The sequence below is a fragment of the Hibiscus syriacus genome, unplaced genomic scaffold, assembly GCF_006381635.1.
Source record: "Hibiscus syriacus cultivar Baekdansim isolate YM2019G1 unplaced genomic scaffold, ASM638163v2 tig00000453_pilon, whole genome shotgun sequence".
In the NCBI taxonomy this organism is placed as follows: Eukaryota; Viridiplantae; Streptophyta; class Magnoliopsida; order Malvales; family Malvaceae; genus Hibiscus; species Hibiscus syriacus.
This window is the reverse complement of record NW_024061788.1, coordinates 2,611-22,972: the sequence shown is the minus strand read 5'-3', so window position 1 is coordinate 22,972 and position 20,362 is coordinate 2,611. Positions and strand designations below refer to the sequence as shown.

At 37.5% G+C, this 20,362-nt stretch overlaps 1 protein-coding gene across 2 annotated transcripts; it reads right to left on the bottom strand.

Moving 5' to 3' along the window:
* Window positions 1–546: 546 nt before the first annotated feature.
* Window positions 547–4,027, bottom strand: LOC120205994 (sulfoquinovosyl transferase SQD2-like). Of its 2 annotated transcripts, none has more exons than XM_039205747.1 (6): window positions 3,219–4,027; window positions 2,756–2,822; window positions 2,285–2,355; window positions 1,501–1,618; window positions 1,312–1,385; window positions 547–1,138 (listed from the first exon to the last, which is right to left on the bottom strand). In XM_039205747.1, exons 1-6 carry the CDS (start codon window positions 3,584–3,586, stop codon window positions 955–957), a joined length of 882 nt encoding a protein of 293 aa, XP_039061678.1. In that variant the 5' UTR covers window positions 3,587–4,027; the 3' UTR covers window positions 547–954. The 2 variants fall into 2 exon arrangements, with proteins under 2 accessions (XP_039061678.1, XP_039061683.1); XM_039205752.1 differs by having other exon boundaries at window positions 547–878; window positions 3,219–4,024.
* Between the last annotated feature and the right edge of the window lie 16,335 nt (window positions 4,028–20,362).

The following is a 20,362-nucleotide window of genomic DNA, read 5'->3' as shown; positions in this document are numbered from 1 at the left end:
ACACTGTTTGGTTAAATTTTCTAAAAACAATTTTTAAAATCTGTTTTTAATAAAGAAGCATACATATTCGATATGTTTTTATTCTTTACCTTTTAGTTTTATTAAAGGTTCATTTTATTTTTTATATAATTATATTTTATAAAAATTTATATTTTTATAAATACGTTAAACTAAATATTTTGTTGATTGTGTTATAAATACACTATTTTAGGTTTAAAATCTTCATGATGCTTATTCATTCGTATTTTTAAAAATGAATTTCAACGTATAATTAATATTGTGTAAGTTTATTTAATATAATATTAATAATTTATTAAAAATATATTATAAAAGTTTATAAATATTATGTAGATTTAATTAATAGTACACCACATGAAAACAACAATAGTACATAACATTGTAATAATAATAAGTGTCAAAATAAATGTCAAGGGCTAATTTCTATATTGTGCCAAAAATAAATAAATCAAAACAACATAGAACGTTGCTATTACTTCCATTCAACTTAATATTGTTAGAGTTGCTTTGAAGCTGCAACAATAAATCAGACAGGTAAACTGAAATATAATCTTTTACTTCACCAAAACTTCATAATGCCTGATAAAACAACACTAATTTCTTTTATGAAAATTGAATAAAAGATAACAATATGAGTGTAACAAATGAGAAACTGATAACATCAAGTGCCAAGTTCAAGCTCGAACTCGGCTCACCTACAGAACCAACACCAGAAAAATAATTCTTGATAACTAAATTCAGATGTCGATACGCAATCTGAGTTTCAGTTTACCGACAATCTTCTGGAAGAACTTCATTCCCCTTCACTTAATATGGGGACAATGAGTGGTTTCATCTGTGCAAGATATACAATTGCCCACCTATCAAAGAAGAAACCAACATTAATAACTAGAGATTTGATTCTAAGGAATTAAGCTCCATAAACATAACTGCGTATCAGTGACCAGCGGAAGGAAAGAAAGAATGCATATAGATTCGTCTCTCGGAGGCTCGATAGTCTATGAAAGGATGCATATTAACATGCTGAATGATGAACACACTATTCGTATGAAGAGTATACAAGCATTCAAGAGTGCCAAAGGAAGAAGAGTGCCAACTAAAAGTATATCTTGGGATATACCTGTAGAATGAATGAGAAGTTAGACTTGGGATTGGGTTTCATATAACAGTTCATCAGATTTTAGTACCTCGAATTATACAACTTTTGAGAAGTATCAAATGATTTTCTGGTTATATTTTTTAAGAGATAGGATGACGGATTTATCATGTGAATCAAAGAAGAATGAAACTCACACTGGAACATGGGTGTGGTAAGACATCACTATGGGTACGCAAAGTAGTTTTGCAATAAAGAGAGCACTGAAAACCTGCAATGCAGTCCATAGAAATCAGGAATGCCTCCTACCACTCCTATTACCTTTTCACTTGAACGAAATCACAATAATCTATCAAGATCTCGTAAAGCAGCAATTAGAAGTGTACCATGATCCCAGGTGAAGAGGCGTGTATTATATCAGGCTTAAACCGTAAGACTTCTGAAATTATTCTTGGACTGAGTGCCAAGGAAAGGGGCACTTTCTGGTACCAAGGACAGGGGAAACTGCAATGAGAAAAGAGAATAAAAATATATTAAAGAACAAATATAAGAAAGAATGTTCAAAGAATAAATTAATGTAACAGAAAAAACATACAGTTATGTCAAACTGTTTGACGCAGATGGTAACTTCAAAACAAAATATAATAGGACCAGAACAAGATTGAAATTTAAGGATGAAGTAAACTAAGATTAACCGACAGTGATAGAGATTTATTCTTGATAATGTGAGGATGTTGTGCATTCATAAATCTTCACAAAAGAAAGTGCTTAACATCTTTCGCGAACCAGGCTATTTGAATACTCAGGGACAAAGACACAAATACTAAATCAATTGTAAATACTCATCTCAAACATTTCTTACACTTTATGTGATTGATAACACTGTTTACCAACCCCTTTTTGAAGTTCAAAATCAAATCTGCTTAAGAATGCTTCGTAAATAGTAACTTTTGCAGGGTTGCACCTCTGGCATGTAAACATTTTAGAATGTGATCAAAGGTTAAGCAACTAGTATTTTGTTTTCTCCTAAATAAAGTTCTATTTCCATTTCTAGATATTTAGCCTTGGAAAGCATAACATCAAGCAAAGAAAAGCACAGGTAAGAACGAAATGGAAATAATGTGGAAGCAGAGTGCAACCTTTAGCTTGAATTTCACAGAGTATACCAACCTTCTCGATCCAATCAGCTTTGCTCCATAGAACTCCTGTGGGACCCCTTCGTGTGTCGTTACAACCATTACCTATTAGGATCAATAACCTTACAGTTAGTTCATCATTGAAAAATGTTTATGCAAACTATTTGCTATAGTAAACATTTGGTCAAAATTTTTAGCTGGTTTGGCTGTGAACTTTTAACTGAGAATGAACTTAAGCTAAACCAGTATTTGTACAGCCTCGTTAGTCGCTTGATCATTATTCCTCTAAGTTCTGTCATCTACAAAATGACTTGAATCAAATAAAAAGAAAAAGAAATAATCTCCTAAGCAATACGACGCCAACTCAAGTGCTCAAGCTTCTTAAGATGCAAACGGGACTTAGACTAAGCTTACATGGAATATGATTCAAAAGCACTGCCATAAACACATTAGCTAACAAATAAATGATCATAGCAGCAAAGCTGAATGCAGATAATGAGCATACCTCATCTCCCATTTCCCTTAAATATTTAATGAAATTCTGGAACCTGTTTTTATACCCTGATATATATCTGCGAAACGGAAACAAATGCATTAGTTCTCAGTGCCAATTTTTTATATCAAAACAGAACAGTTGTAACACATTGACCCTTAAACAATAAGAAAAGATCCAAACTTCCACATAATTGACAGAAAACAACAATGAAATGTAGCTCTCAATTACTAATCACATCAACTAACATGCAAAGTACAATAAGAAGATGAATCAAGAATAAGAATGAAACGTAAAAAGAAACACACTGACCCTTAAACAATAAGAAAAGACCCAAACTTCCACATAATTGACAGAAAACAACAATGAAATGTAGCTGTCAATTACTAATCACATCAACTAACATGCAAAGTACAATAAGAAGATGAATCAAGAATAAGAATGAAACGTAAAAAGAAAAGGTAGAGTGACTCACGAGAAAGGAGAAGGCTCAACAAAAAGAGCAATTCGACGAGGTTTTGAATTATTCTCAGAATCAATCGAAGGAGGATTTTCCTCTTGTTCCCCATCTTCTTCACTCAGCTCTGTAACAGTCGTTTCACTTGCTCTGACAACAGCGACCCTTCTTTTCCTCTCACTCTTCAACCTAGGAAACTCAGAAAAACGTCTTTTTCGACTATACAGGCTAATGGGTATTGATGAAAAAGGCAAAACTTTAACAGAATTGGGAAGGTATAAATTACAAGAAGAAGAATTGCTTGAATTCGAAGAGTATGCAAAGAAAGGGAGAGTAGAGAGATAAAGATTTATTGAGAGCGAAGAGGACATGATGCGGCACTGCATCAGTTAAATGCTAAAGGATGAAAACAATAGCGTTTCGGATTTTGATTAAAATGGAGGTCAAGGAAGATGAAACAAGAAAAGGAGGTCAAGGAAGATGAAAAGGGAGAAGATTAAAAGAGATATACCTGAGAAGACGACCGCCCGTCTCGCCGGTGAGAAGGAGGCCACTGGATCGATCGATTTTCCGGTGTGGAGCAAAAGACGGGAGAACAAAGCTTCTTCTCGATGTGGAGCAAGGGACGGGAGAAAGATGGAAAACAACTTACCCTTTTCCTCTCTCTTTTCCATTGACCGTAAAACAAAATACGTTGATCTTGGTGTTTTATGGGAACCAAACACAGGAAAACGGGGAAACATTTTCCGTAAAATGTTTCCCCGCAACCAAACAGACCCTTAGATTCTTCAGCCAGATTCATGTGTGCTGAAATCTGGAAAAGGAGAAAAAAATATCATGGTTAGAATTTACATATCATCTCACGCCAGGGATAAAAGTGTCTTATGAGATAAGAAATCATGAACCCAGGCTTCTTCAGTTTTCACTCGAGCACTATATTTTTTGGACCATACATCCTCATATGACATTACAATAGGCCAGTCCCACATTTTTGAAAAATTTACCTAATAAAACGGGGAAACGTAGTATTTTGCAATTCAAGTCATCCTAAGAATCTTAATTCACTTCAAACAACAGAAGACTGAATCAAGAACACATTAGAGTCTCTATTGATGTTGGGATACAAGGAAATAACAGTTATTTATTGTACTTAAGCTCTACGGAACCACACTAAGCAGCCATGTTTAGGAAAGCACCCTCTTGCATAAAATGCTTCTCAAACCTTATTTATGGGTATAAGGGGTTGCTTTGACCGGTTCTAGTTCATCCCTTTTGGTTTGGATAAAATCCCGCAATCGGTGCAAGGACAATCACTAATTGGTGATTCTCTGGTGGAGAAACGAGAGAAGGCGTGATAAGAAGATAAATAATGTAGAAAAGAGTTAGGAAGTTAATCCCTCCATCAATCATAGCTTAGAGGTATTTTATGGTGATTCTAGTAGATGGAGTCAGACATAGGTTCATTATGGCTACTCGTAAGTTAGCAGGTTAAATAAATTTGACTGTCAAATCTTGGGTGTAGACACCCGTTTTTGTCCGGGTCTTTTATATTTATTTTTTTATTTTTTATTATTATTAATTATTATTAACTATTATTATTAATTTTCATATTACATTTTTGCAGGCTTAGAAGCCCAATTCAGATTACAAAGGCCCAATCCCGGAGCCCAACAACCCAGACCTGCGGCCCAGCAATCGGCCCAAACCCGCTAGGGTTACCCCTTCTCTGTCTCAGCGCCGCACCATCAAGACCGTTTGATCTGGACCCATCCAATGGTCCAGATCAAAGGCCATTTAGGTATGAAACCCTAACCCTTGTTCTGAGCCCTAACAGCTCAGCCACCGCCACAACCGTTTGGCCTTCCATCTCCCAGCCGTGCTTGAGGTGTCGATGGTGAATCCCGAGCCGGTCGTCATCAGCAATCTGGTCACACAGTGAAGCAAATGTCATCAACAATGTATCAAACTTACCCCAAATCTAAAAACCCATTAAAATAACACCCCAAAATCCCGAAAAATCTAGACTTTATCCACCCAAATCAGAGAAATCAAATCCTATCTACCTAGATATCATCATCATATCACCAAATACTCAACATAAATCAAGGGAACGAAACCAGAAGAGAGGAGAAAAAAAAAACAAAAAAGAAAAAGACAGAGAGAGATTCGAAACAAAAAAACAACAAAAAAAAGGAGAGGCATCTTACCTTTAGAGAGAGATCCGAGCGTTGTATCCTCGCCGGAGTGAAAAGAAGCCACTACCGAAGGTAAAACAACCTCTCTTTTCCTAGATCTAGTTTTTCTTAGGGGTGGGTTTTCGTTTGTTTTTTGGTTGGTTAAGGTCTGGGAGAGGAAGTAGAGTGGTTAAGGTTGTGGTGCTCCCCGTGGCCACCGACTTACGGTGGCCGGGGAGCCGCGTTGTTCTCGTGAGGAGAAACGAGGAAGAAGGGAAAGGGAGAGAAGAACGAGTGAGGCGACTGAGGGAGTTGGGAATGAAAATCAGGTTTTTTCAAACCCTTAAGATGGTATAATCACCGAGTGAAACGGCATCGTTTAAGGGGCTTGGGGGGTCTGCGTGTTTTTACATTTAGGGTTAATCACAGTTTAGGTCCCTCAAGCTTTGTAAGGGTTGTGATCTGGTCACTAAATGAAATCCATGCAATCTTATTTCGAGCCTATAGTTTTATTTTGTTTTATTTGAATCACTAGTTTATATATTATGTATGTTTTATGATCTTCGAATTTGGACCTGTGATTTATGTTTTTTTTTCATTTTAGTCACTGTGCTGGTGTGTTATTTATTTTTGTTAATGTTTTAAATTTGTCCATGATATTTGTGTACATTTTATTCTAGTCACTAATTAGCCTATGGTTTAATTACATTGTAAGGGTCCCCGTGTTTTGTAAGTTGTTTAAGGGCTTAGTGTATTTTATTTATTCTGTACTTCAAGCCCTATATTTTTAAAGTTTACACATTGGTCACTGGACTGGTTATTGTTAATATTTTTGAAAGTTTAGACATTGTACTCTTTATTATGAAACTTTTATCTTGATCACTACTCTCATATTTTGGGTTAAATATCGATTAATGTCTGTTTATTTTACTTTCATATATTTTAGTCCTTATCTGGTTATTATTACATTTTATTAGAGTTCGAATTTGGCCATATTATTTTATGCATGTTTCGTTTTAGTCCCTGTTTAACATTTGGCTTAATTGTGGTTTAGTTCTTTATGTTTTTCATTTCATTTTGGTCCCTAATATGATTTATGGTTTATTTATTTTTACTGTTTTTTTAAAAATATTTGTAATTATTTTAGCCCCTTAAATGTTTAATATTTATTTTGGTCTGTAATATTTACTAATTTGTATTTTAGTCATTTATGTATGGATGTGCATTTTACTCATTAGTTAATTATTGGTATTGTGTTTACTTTAATTTAATGTAAATCTTTGTATTTCCAATCACATTTATTTTCATTATATTTTTATCTATGTAAGAAATATTCGATTATTTTCAAGAACACGTATGCGTAGAATGGGCGTGGAAAGTACCACTTGGTCGAAGTGGTACGATCCGATACGACATTTTAACGACATAGGGACTTGTAACAAGTCGAGTATATTTTACTAATTAATTTATTAAAATGATGTAATGTGTGGTACCTTAAGTGACGCTCACTTTATTTTATGTGAATGTAAATTTTAAATTTTCATTTTATATTCGATACACGTTTTTAAATAAATGATGAGAGAATATTCTTTAAAAGATAAGAAATAGACGAGTTAACTTTCCCGACGGAGAATTGTTAATCTCGAGATTTCTTTTCAAATTAAAGAATTTTCTCTGATAAAATAATTCGAAGTAAATTAATTAAATCTCAATAAACGAATCATATTTTAGTTTTATATTCAATTTGTAATTTCCACCATTTACGACGATGTGTAAGCTACACAGTACCAATTTTGGGCGTTGTGGGGGTGTTTACCCTTCCCCACACGTAACCGACTCCCAAACCTGTTTTAAATGAATCTTTGGTAACGTAGACCAAATTTTTGTCTTATAAAATTATATTTTTCTTAAATTTTTTTTAAAAGACGTTTTTAGGTATTTGACCTACCTAACCCAAAGGTCGATGGCGACTCTTTTCAATTTTATTCAAATCCATTCAAAATCACCAAATTTTCCAAATTAAAGTCATAATTGTTTTTAAAAATAATATTTAATTGTTTTAAAAAAATGGTTATGACAGCTTGGCGACTCCACTGGGGACAGAACTAGAGAGTCAAGCTGTCGGTCGCTTATATATAGTCGTTATGGTTGAAATTATAAGTTCGAATCTTTAGTAAAACTATGATCTATGTATTGAATTTTTATTTATTATTTTATCTCTTTATTTTTATATACTAACATTTTAATTGTTTTCATTTTTTCCAGATGTTTCTTAGTTCTCGTTGAGTTTATTTTCCCTGTTTTTGAGTCAAAGGTTTGTTTGTTTCTCCTCACACACATCACTTTCATTAGCATAACATGAGCTCTAGACATGAGTTTCGATCCAAATTAGTTAGGGTGATTGCTTTACTCTCGTAAGAATTTATTCTTCGTATGAGTTTTGGCAAATAACCCATGGGATACATACCTTATACCTTCGTAGGAATTTATTCCTCGTATGGGTATAAGGCAATGAATCCCCCTCGAATTGAACTCGGTCCGTTTGAAACCTGTAATGGGAGAGGATTGAGGGTTTGGTAGCCCAAGGGGGCACCGACATCAAGGACAATTCGAGTCCTTTTTTTTCCTGTTAGAGCTGAAACCATGCATATAGTGAACCATAGAACGGTCACACTAGGTAGAGTCATACTGAACCTCTGTCCGTCAATAGGTACCCAAAATAGGCGTACACAATGGAGAAACCCTCTAACCTTTTTATTTTATTTTATTTATTTATTTTTGAGTGTGTAGAATAGATTTATTCTGTTAAAGCATGTGAAATAGAATTTAGGTGCAGTTAGAATTTAATTAATTTAGGAGGGTAGAGAGCATGTTCGGGTAGGACCCTTTTTGAGGAATATTATTCGGGTAGATAATACATAAATAGAATAGATTTATTTCCCGTTTTACTTATCTTTTTATGTTAAATTTATGCAATTGTTTTGACTAACTGTTTTGTTTGTTTTGTTTATTTTTTTTCATACTGCATAGACATATCATTAGAAAAGGCGATTGATCTGTGAGTATCGATAAAGTGGAAAGACTTTCACGATGGAAAGGAGTTTCCTAAACAAAGAAGTGAATCCAGCAGATGTAAGGAACTGGTCTGAAGCCAAGCAGAAAGAGCAGGGAGATAGTCTATCAGGGAACTACGTGTCGGATCTGTCTGATTATGCACCAGCTTCTTTAAAACAGAATGAGCTTCAGGGATTGAAAACCATTTGGGAAAGTTGGAATCTTATTGAGAGGCAAGCTTTTCAGCAGACTTATGGGGATATATTTCATCTGATATACGTGAAGGTAGACCCGGTTCTCATACGAAGCATAATACAGTTTTGGAATCCGGCCTATAGTTGTTTCACATTCAACCGAGAGGACATGACTCCAACCCTCGAGGAATACCAATTTCTGTTGAATTTGACAAGCGTTAAAGTGGACAAAGTTTACACCCGGTCGATAAAAGAGCTTTCTTTTAAGTCAAAGCTTGCAAAGATCTCGGGCACAAGCGACAAATGGGTAAATGATCGCTTGCAACGCAAGGGAGAAAGTGAGGGAGTGCCGTGGTCTCACTTACAAAAGATAGCTGAAGCATACGTAGATGAAAACGTGCGTAGAGATGTATTGCTTTGGGTATATATGGTTTGGTAATCTTTCCAAAATGTTTGGGATTGATCGAGCTAGCAGTAGCGATTTGGTTGAGAAGTTAGGAAGAGAGGTGAATCCAGTCCATGCAATTCTTGCTGAAACTTTCCGATCTTTGAATATATGTAGAAGGTTGGGGGGAGGTCGTTTTATGGGTGGGTTGTGCTCAATTGCTTACTGTGTGGATCAGAAGCCATTTCTGGAAGGAAGAAAAAGTCAACTATAACCGTTTTTTAAAAGATTATTCTCCTGTTGCTGAGTACCTTACGAAGGAGTGGCCTGAAGTATCTCAGAAAGATCAATGGATTGATTTCTTCCGGAATCTACAAAGTCAAAACATAGCATGGCGAACACCGTGGCTGATGCATACACAAATCTTGTTCAAGTGTGGAGATTTGGACTGGATTATATTACTGGACTGTGGGGAGGAGTGGGATACGCTCCTTTGTTGATATTGAGACAGTACGGTGCCCGACAGTTTGTTCCCGTGACTCATGGGTTGACTGGTGCTGAATTTGATTATAAAGAAGGCAATTATAGAAAGAAAATCAAAGATGTGGCTGATTCTTGGAGGATGACTTTTAGGACTAAAGTAATTGGAGCGGATGTTATTTTGACGCCTGATTATGAAGCCTGGAGAATCAGGAGGGTAAATGATAAAATACCTTTAACATCTGGAGAGGGATCAAGGTCGATAGAAGAACAAATAAGAAATATCCCTTCGAATTTGGAAATCCAAAGAATTGAGTTTGAAATGGAAAAGGCTAAAGATTCCAAGAAAATAGAAGAGATGGAGAGAGAAAACTTCATGTTGACTATCGAGGCTGAATTTCATGCCAGACAGTTTATAATGATGAGAGAACGGAAAGAGGAGGTGGAAGCCGATTTAGAAGACTTAAAAAAAGATTATCAAAGGGTGCAGCAAGTGAGAAAGAAACTTGGATCCAGAGAATTAGCGGCTGCAAGACGGCGAATCAAAAGTCTGGAAATTGAGAACAAGTGTCAGATCAAGAAGATAGAAGCTGGAAAAGCAAAAGTATGCGAGCTAGAGGCCGATAAAAAGGAATTGATAAAGCAGTATAAAGCTGAGGCTCGTAGAGCTCGAAAATTCCATGAAGAAAAAGAAGTCAGCCTGAAAGAATTAGGAGAAGAAAAGAATCAAGTCCAGGGGTTAAAAACTGAGATGAACAGTATAATTGAGGACTTTGAGGACAAAGATCGAAGAATTTTAGAGCTCGAAGAAGAAAGAAAGCAAAAGAAAGAAGAGATGCGGTCTGAGAGACAGGGATGGAATCGAATCCTCGATAGAAAGCAGGCAGAGATTGGATCGTGGATGCAGAGATTCTCTACAAAAGTCAGCAAGTAGATGAGCTCACGGGAGAAATGGGAGAATTACAGATGAGATTCGAACAGGAGATGAACCAATCTCGAGCTATGAATGATGAGCTCAAAAGTCATGTATCGAACCTTGAGCAATCCCTTCTGCAAGTGCAAGTTCCTCCCGCTTCAGTGGACCTAAGAGCTGCTCTCGAAGAAAACAAATCCTTCCAGAAGGAAATCAGAGAATTGAAAGGTGAACTCCAGAAATGTCGAATTCATATTACCAGTCTAGAAAAAGAAATCAAGCGCATCAATAAAGGATGGGAAAATACATATGAGCATTATCGATCCTTGTTAGAAGAACGCGAGCGCATGATGGGGGAAGCTATTGCTCAAATGGGTGAAGTGGCTCGGTACATGAACAAATTAGCCAATAGAGCGGAGATCATCCAACTGCGCACAAATCCGGTTTCTGAATATACAAGGGAGATCATCGCCATTATGAATGAAATTGTAGAGCTGAGTCTGAGGGCTAGGCCTTATATGTAATAGAACTCCTTTGTAATGAGTGAAACTTTTTATCCAATGAAAGTATTTCCGAATGGTTACTGCTTGGGTCAACGCCTTTTATTTGCATTTCATACTTGCATCATTCATTATGCATAAGTAAATTCATCATTTATAATGCATCACCAATAAAATGTATCATTTATAGCACATTACCAATAATATGCATTCGAATTTAAAAGAACAATAAAATTAATTTCCGAAGGGTTATGTGACAGACGATTCTGGCAAGTAAAAACTCCAATCCTTATCACACGCGAAGTAGAGCCATGGAGGCCAAGCTTGATCAATTAAAGAAAGAAATGCAAGAAGATTTACTAAGAATACAACAAGAATGGCAGGCAAAGATGGATCAGTCACAAAAGTCAATTATAGATCAATCCTGCAAAGCCAGGCTAATATGATGAATGAGATGATGACCAAGATGTCTGGGTTACGTACTGAAACAGTTAAAGAACCAAGCACTGCCCCTGTTGAAGTTTCTAGGCAGGAGTCTACCCCGAGACTAGTTATCTCACCTGAAAAGCTAGTTGAGCATCCTGCAGGGTCTTCAGCGGTAAAGGTTCAAATGGCCACGACTAACCCTTAAAACAGTCCTTATGAGCATATTGATGTAGATCCTGAGGAATGGAGAAACCTAAAACGGAAGTACCAGAGCATTTAAAGGACTGGTGCAAAGGGTTTTTAAAGAAATGGGAAAGCAAGGCTCTCAAGACGGAATGAATGCAGAGGAATTGAGTCTTGTGCCAGACTTAGTATTACCACCAAAGTTCAAATGCCGGAATTTGAAAAGTATGATGGAAAACTTGTCCTGTTGCTCACTTGACCATGTTTTGTCGAAGAATGACAGGATTTGTGAAGGATGATGGGCTATTAATTCACTGTTTCCAGGCCAGCTTGACGGGGTCAGCTGTCAGATGGTATAACCAATTAACCCGAGCTAAAATAGGTCTTGGAAGGATTTGGCCAATGCGTTTAAAGAACAATATCAACACGTTACCGATATGATGCCTGATCGTGTTACTCTCCAAATATGGAGATGAAGCATAATGAGACCTTCCGACAATACGCTCAGCGTTGGAGGGATATTGCTGCTCAAGTGCACCCACCACTTATTGAGAGGGAGTTTATAACCATGTTTATAGATACGTTAAAATCTCCTTATATTGATCATATGTTAGGAGTGGCAACTAAGAGCTTCTCTGATATCGTGATGTGCGGAGAGATGATCGAGAGAGCATTAAAGAAAGGGCAGATTGTCGGTAGCCAAACTCCTGCAAAGAAACCCTATGTGAAAAGGAAAGAAGGAGAGGTGAATAATGTAAATTTCTCTGTGAGTAAGCCGAAGATGGGAAATTCTTCTTCATCCCAAGGAGAGACTAAGCGCGAGCATAACAATGAAAGGATGACGTTCACTCCCATACCAATGACTTACAGTGAGCTCTTCCATGGATTAGTCCAAGCTCACGTAGTGTCACCAAAATTCATTGATCCAATTAAACCACCTTATCCAAAATGGTTCAACGAAAATGAGACATGCGAATATCATGCAAATCTCAGAGGACATAACATTGAAAAGTGTCTCGCTTTAAAAGAGTGGTTGAAGATCTGATCAAGAGAAAGGTGGTGTCCTTTAATGATTCTGAAGCACCCTGTGTTGCTGCAAACCCGCTTCCAAATCATCAGAATCAGGGAGTAAACGCTATTGAGAAAAATCAGAGAATTAGAGGAGAATTGAAGAAATAAGAACACCACTGAAATGGGTATATGCTCAATAAAGGAGAGAGGTTTGTTGAGCCCTAGAAATGAATGCTCAACGGAAAAGACAGAAATCTTTTGTGAATACCATGGTGAAAATGGTCATCAAATTTAGGACTGTCAAGAATTCAGGCAAATAGTCCAAGAATTAATGAACAAGCAGGAGTTGCAGTTCTATGAAGAAAGAATGAGTGAGAAGGAAAGATATATCTGCGCTTCTGAAGAAAATTCAAGGGAAGCTGAAAAGAATTTAAAAAAGCATGTCCTGGTCATATCGAACCAAATTACGAGGCCAGCAGTGGAAGTATAACATCTAGGGTTGTGATCAAAACTCCTGCGCCTTTTACCTACAAGAGTAACAAGAGTGTTCCCTGGGACTATACATGCCAATTAATACTCCTGAGAGTAAGGAGGAAGAGGTTGCTGAAGTTGGATTTTTCACCAGGAGTGGAAGATGCTATGCTCCTGGAAAGGCTGATAAAGCAAGAGATGTGGTTATTAAAGATCCTGAGGATAAATTGAATGAGCCTGTTAAGATTGAGGAGGCTCAGAATTTTTAAAGTTTCTGAAACACAGCGAGTATAATATGTGGAACAGCTTCATAAGACCCCAGCGCGGATTTCAATGTTATCTCTACTATTGCATTCGGAAGTACATCAAATACTCTGATAAAGTGCTAAATGAAACTTTTGTAGGGAAGGATATACCAGTGGAACGTGTGGACAGGATGGTAAATCATATTAATGCAGATAATTTTATTTATTTTTATGATGACGAAATACCTGAAGAAGGAAAAGGCAGGGGCAAGGCTTTACACATTACGGCTCATTGCAAAGGAGTCATCGTCTCTGGGGTGTTAATTGACAACGGATCGGCCTTGAATGTTATGCCATTCGCCACTCTAAATAGACTTCCTGTGGATGTATCACAAATGAGGGTTTGTGGCAATGCTGTAAGGGCATTGATGGGACAGAACGCAAGATAATGGGGAAGATGATTATCCCTCTCAGAATTGGCCCTACAACATTTGAAGTAGATTTTGTGGTCATGGATATTCATCCGAGTTATAGTTGCTTGCTAGGGAGACCCTGGATTCACATGGCTGGGGCAGTTCCTTCCTCACTTCACCAAAAGCTCCGATTCATTTTGATGGGACTCTGGTGACCATCAAAGCGGAAGAAGACATCATTGCCTCTATCACTACAGATGCACCATATGTAGGGGTAGATGAAAATGCACTAGAGTCCTCCTTCCAGTCCTTGGAATTTGTTAATGCTACTTTTATCTCTGAAGGCAAAAGAATTCCCATTCCTCATCTTTCAAAAAATACAAAGATGCAATTAAAGAGACATTAGCTAGAGGAGCAAAGGTAGGGAAAGGCTTGGGAAAGAAACTGCAAGGCATCACTGAAGGGCCGGCTGCAGTTCCTAAAAGAAATTATTTTTGGTCTCGGATACAAACCAACGTACCATGATAAAGTCAAGGATGCACAAAAGCTTAAGGAAAGGAGGAAGGCAAGAGTAAAGGGAGAAGATCTGTTTGGGGACTCATGGTCATTCCGCCTCTTTCCAAATCTTTTGTGTCTGGAGGATTAGTGATTGACACGCTGAAACAGTCATGGGATATTGAAGATACAGAATTTGTTGAAGATTTATGGGGAAGCCTGAGCATCAACGTTATCACAGATGATTCTATTGGAGAGTGCTCATTGGCATCAATCCGTCCGTGTCCTCCTGGCTATGTTTTGAACAATTACACTGTTGAAGAACTCCCTGTGTTCTATAAGCACTTTTCAAAGTAATGCATAATAACAAATTTGTCTCCTTTGACCCAAATATAATAGGGCTTTTGTAAAAGGACAAATTGTTATTTGTCATTGCTTTAATGAAACAGTGTTCTTCTTTCATTCTAATCTTAGCAAGTATTTTATTCATCTCTTGAGTATTCTTTATTCTTTATTGATAATTTTTCTCTTGGTAAATATTAGATAAAATTCTTTCCACAGCCAAATATACTCCTTTTTGATTCACAGGTCTTCAGATATCAACTGTTCGAGTAATGATACTTTTGAACCACAAATTGATTTTGAAAATGACATGTGTCTCGAAGAATCTGAGGGTTATAAAGATGAGAGGAATGTGAGTTAAACTCTGAGCTTGTTAGAATGATGGAGCAAGAAGATAGACAAATATTGCCCCACAAAGAGACAACTGAAACAATAAATTTGGGAACAGAAGAGGATATAAAGGAAGTTAAAATTGGCACTTCACTCTCACCAAAAATAAGAGATGGTCTTATAAGCCTTCTTCGGGAATATAGGGATGTGTTTGCTTGGTCTTATCAAGATATGCCGGGGTTGGAGACTGACATCGTGATGCACAAGCTACCAATAAAGCCGGAATGCAAGCCTGTTCAACAAAACTTCGAAGAATGAGACCAGATATGATATTAAAAATCAAGGAAGAAGTGAAGAAACAATTCGATGCTGGATTTTTACAAGTGGCCAAGTACCCTGAATGGGTAGCAAACATAGTGCCAGTTCCAAGAAAGATGGCAAAGTTCGGATGTGTGTTGACTACGGGATCTCAATCGAGCGAGCCCAAAGATAATTTTCCACTCCCACATATCGATACTTTGGTTGACAATACGGCTGGTCATGCTCTTTTCTCTTTCATGGATGGTTTCTCAGGTTACAATCAAATTAAGATGGACCCAGAAGACATGGAAAAGACAACTTTTGTGACAATGTGGGGTACATTTTGTTACAAGGTGATGCCCTTCGGACTTAAGAACGCCGGGGCAACATATCAAAGAGCAATGGTTACGTTGTTCCACGATATGATGCACAAGGAGATAGAAGTGTACGTGGATGATATGATTGCTAAATCACAAACCGAAGAAGAACATGTAAAGTCTTAAGGAGGCTGTTTTTAAGATTAAGAAAATACCAGCTCAAGCTTAACCCAACCAAGTGCACATTTGGAGCTACTTCAGGAAAGTTATTGGGATTTGTAGTCAGTGAGAGTGGGATAGAAATAGATCCTGATAAGTCAAAGCAATTTTGGAATTACCTCCCCCTAGAACGCAAAAAGAAGTACGAGGTTTTCTGGGGAGGTTAAATTATATTGCCAGATTCATCTCGCAGTTGACTGAGAAATGTGATCCAATATTCCGATTACTGAGAAAGCGAAACCCAGGAGAATGAGATGATAGTTGCCAAGAATGCTTCGATAGAATTAAGGGTTACTTAATTAATGCTCCTGTCTGATGCCACCAATCCCAAACAAACCATTGATTTTATATTTGGCTGTCTTTGAGAAGTCCATGGGATGTGTGTTGGCCCAACATGACGAAACTGGAAGAAGAGAACGAGCTATTTACTATCTCAGTAAGAAATTCACTGACTGTGAGACTCGATACTCCTCTATCGAAAAGTGTGTTGTGCTTTAGTATGGACTACTAAGAGGCTGAGACAGTATTTGTTGTATCACTACCTGGTTGATATCAAGACTGGATCCGTTAAAGTACCTGATGGAATCAACGGCTCTAACTGGAAGGATGGCGAGATGGCAAATGTTGTTGTCCGAATTTGATATAGTCTAATGAACCAGAAATCAGTTAAAGGGAGTGCTATTGCAGATTTCTTGGCAAGCAGAGCATTAGAAGACTATGAGCCAGTAAAATTTGATTTTCCGAATGAGGACTTGATGAGTATTTGTTACTGAAGAATACTCCGAAAAATGAAGCATGGAAAATGAACTTCGATGGCTCTTCTAATGCTGTGGGACATGGAATTGGGGCAATACTAGTTTCACCTGAGGGAGATCATTATCCTTTTACTAGTAGGCTCGCCTTTGAATGCACTAACAATATGGCAGAGTATGAAGCATGTATCTTGGGTATTCAAGCTGCAATTGAGCGCAAAGTTAAAAGCCTAGAAGTATTCGGCGATTCTGCTCTGGTTATTTATCAGCTTCGCGGGAATGGATGACTCGAGACTCCAAGTTGATAGAATACAAGAACTTAGTGATGGAGTTGATCAAAGAGTTTGAAGAATTTCTTTGCTTATCTTCCTCGTGAAGAAAATCAAATGGCAGATGCCTTGGCTACGTTGGCAGCTATGTTTAAGGCCGATGATCAATCTCGAATGATGCCTATTCGGATGAGTATAAGAGAAATGCCAGCTCATTGTTGCAACATAGAGGAAGAAGGATGATAGTCTCCCATGGTATTATGATTCTCCAATATGTGAAGTATCGGGCTTACCCGGCGGAGGCAGCTGAGAATGATAAACGGACCTTAAGAAGATTAGCAATGGGGTATGTCCTTGATGGAGATATATTGTATAAAAAGGGCAAGGATCAGGTGCTTTTGAGATGTGTGGATAGAATCGAGGCCAAGAAAATACTTGAGGAAGTCCATGAAGGAGTTTGTGGAACACATGCTAATGGATTCACAATGGTTAGAAAAATCATGAGGTTTGGGTACTATTGGTCCACTATGGAAGGAGATTGTATCAGATTGCTCGAAGATGTCATAAATGCCAGATTCATGATAACCAAATACATGTTCCTCCTTCACCACTCCATGTAATGAACGCACCTTGGCCATTTTCAATGTGGGGCATCGATGTCATTGGGGCAATTTCACGAAGGCCTCAAATGGACATCGTTTTATCTTAGTGGCTATAGACTACTTCACCAAATGGGTTGAAGCTGCCTCTTATGCTAATGTCACAAAAGGAGCAGTGTGCAGATTTCTAAAGAGAAATCATTTGTAGATATGGAACACCTGAAAGGATCATCACAGATAATGCATTGAATTTGAACAACGATTTAATGAAGGAAGTTTGCACAAAGTTAAAGATCAAACATCACAATTCGGCTCCTTATCGCCCAAAAATGAATGGGGCAGTAGAGGCAGCGAATAAAACATCAAGAAGATCATCACAAAAGCAACTGAAACATATAGGGACTGGCATGAAAATTACCTTTTGCGTTGCTTGCTTATCGCACGTCCGTTCGTACATCTACTGGGGCAACACCATTCTCTTTGGTATATGGGATGGAAGCAGTTTTACCTGTTGAGGTGGAAATACCTTCTTTGAGAGTATTGATGGAGTTGAAACTGGACGAGGCTGATTGGGTACAAAGTAGGTTTGATCAATTAAATTTGATTGAGGAGAAAAGGCTGAGAGCTATCTGCCATGGCCAAATGTACCAGAAAAGGATGATACGAGCATATGACAAGAAAGTCAGACCTCGAGAATTTCGTGAAGGCGATTTGGTACTAAAAAAGATCCTACCTATGCAAAAAGACTTTCGAGGGAAGTGGATGCCGAACTGGGAAGGTCCCTATGTTGTAAAAAAGGCATTCTCAGGAGGAGCTTTGGTGTTAACAGAAATGGATGGAGAAGATTTGCCTAATCCCGTGAATTCAGATTCGGTCAAACGATATTACACTTAAAAAAATGAAAAAGAAAAAAAAATAAAGGAGGGTTCAAGATGAAAACCCAAAATGGGCTCTTGAAACCAAAGGAGGATTCGAGTTGAAAATCCGTAATGGACGCTCGAATAGCCAGAAGTTGAAATGCGGATTCCCTCGGAAGCCTGACAGTTAGGGAAAGACTCTCATGCTCACACATCTTTTGTACGATCTGAATCTTCGAAACACATGTCAACTTCGAGAAAGATTTGGGGTGAAGAAATAGAAGGACTCAGCATTTGATATTCACTATATTTGTCTTTGTTCTTCCTTTACTTACTTGTTTTCTTGTCCCAAAAGATTGTACTTTCTCATTATCTATCTTCAGTGAAATTTTTGAATTTGATTCAATGTCCTCGCATATATTCACCAAATACTATAACATCGTTATTATGCCTTACTCTGAAAAGTGTTAGAGTATGGGGATTTTGAAACAGGTGTTCGCCAGAGAACATACAAAGGCACGCTCCATCAATCATTAAACAAATCATTGAAAAAAGAGGGTTAAATCAAAGAAATCAGTTTCAACATAATCATACGTTCCCAAGCAAAGAAGTCCCAATTAAAGGCATGCAACAAGGAGAGGCCATTCTGAATGAATTTTCTCTGAAAAATCAATCAATGACCAAAGAATCAAAGAGGCAAGATAAACTCTCTCGGGTAGATCAGAGGGACCAAGTCAAAGATATTTAATGAGAGGTCAAGAAAGTAACCAGGCATGGAAACGCATAAATCGCATATTCCGATCAAGGAGCAGGGGAGATTCCCAATGCTAGGATCGAGCTGAGCATAACCCTTTAAACATGCATTTAGATCATTCTTAGAGCATATTGACAGCATGAAATCATGTCATATGACCATTTTTTTACAGGGTTTTCAAGATCTATTTCATTAGCAAAGCAATGAATCAGTCAACATCAGCTGACCAGATCTCCTCATCACGTAGGAGCAACGTCAACATTAGATAACCAGCCGTCCTCATTACGTAGGAACTATGTTATCACTATAAAATGGCCAAGAACTCTTCATCACGTAGAGCAGTGTCATCCCTGATTAGATCTCCTCATCACGTAGGAGTCGTGTCACCCCTAGATAACCAGCTGTCCTCATCGCGTAGGAACCAAGTTATCACCCTTCCTAAGATGGCCAGAATTCTTCATCATGTATGAACCATGTCATCTACCCTTAGACGATCAGACCTCCTCATCACGTAGGAGCCGTGTCAACCTTAGATAATCAGCCGTCCTCATTACGTAGGAACCTAGTTATCACCCTTCTTAAAGATGACCAGAACTCTTCATCGCGTATGAGCCGTGTCATCCCTCGACCAGATTTCCTCATCACGTAGGAATGTCACCCTTAGACGACCCAAACTCTTCATCACGTATGAGCAGTGTCCCCAACAACCAACAATATCCAATTTCTAAGCTTAAAAAGGGAGAGAACCAAACAAAAATGTGTTGTCTTGTTGTCTTTGCCCTATCTTGTTAACACAAGAATGTTCAAAGAGGGGCAGCTGTAGACACTTATTTTTGTCCGGGTTTTTTTTAAACTATTATTATTTTATTATTATGTTTATTATTATTATTAATCATTTTGTTACAATAATTTATTGCAGGCCTAAACCTTAGCACATTCAAGCCCAATACCGAATCTGACCTGGTTCAAGTCAGTAGCCATGCCCTGCACACCAACCTCTCTGCTGGAACTCCATCCTGTCATCTCAAAAAAAAAATCACGCCATGTCCATGCTTCTCAGCAGCTTCAGTCACCAAACATCAACAACCAAAATAGCAACATCATGATTTTTTTTACATATGTAATGGTTATATAAAACCCCAAAATCAGTGTAAAAGAAAAGGGGGGAGAAAAAAGGATGTAACAAGAATTTTTTTAATCAAAAGCATAATCGAAAATCCTAAGGTATTTTAGCTTTGATTTCATTTTCAGTTTATTTGTACCAATTGTTGGAACTGTTTTGATTTTTTTTGTTCGAGTGTCTAGATCTAATGTGTTATTTTCCCTTATTACTTTGTTTAGAAAATGTTCAGGTTTACAATAGGGTGAATCTCGTTTCAGTCCCTCATAGTTAGCTGCATATTATATTTTGGTCACTTTTACAGTTTATGTATTTTGTATTTTGTACACCATGTTCATATAGTGTATTTTGGTCACTAG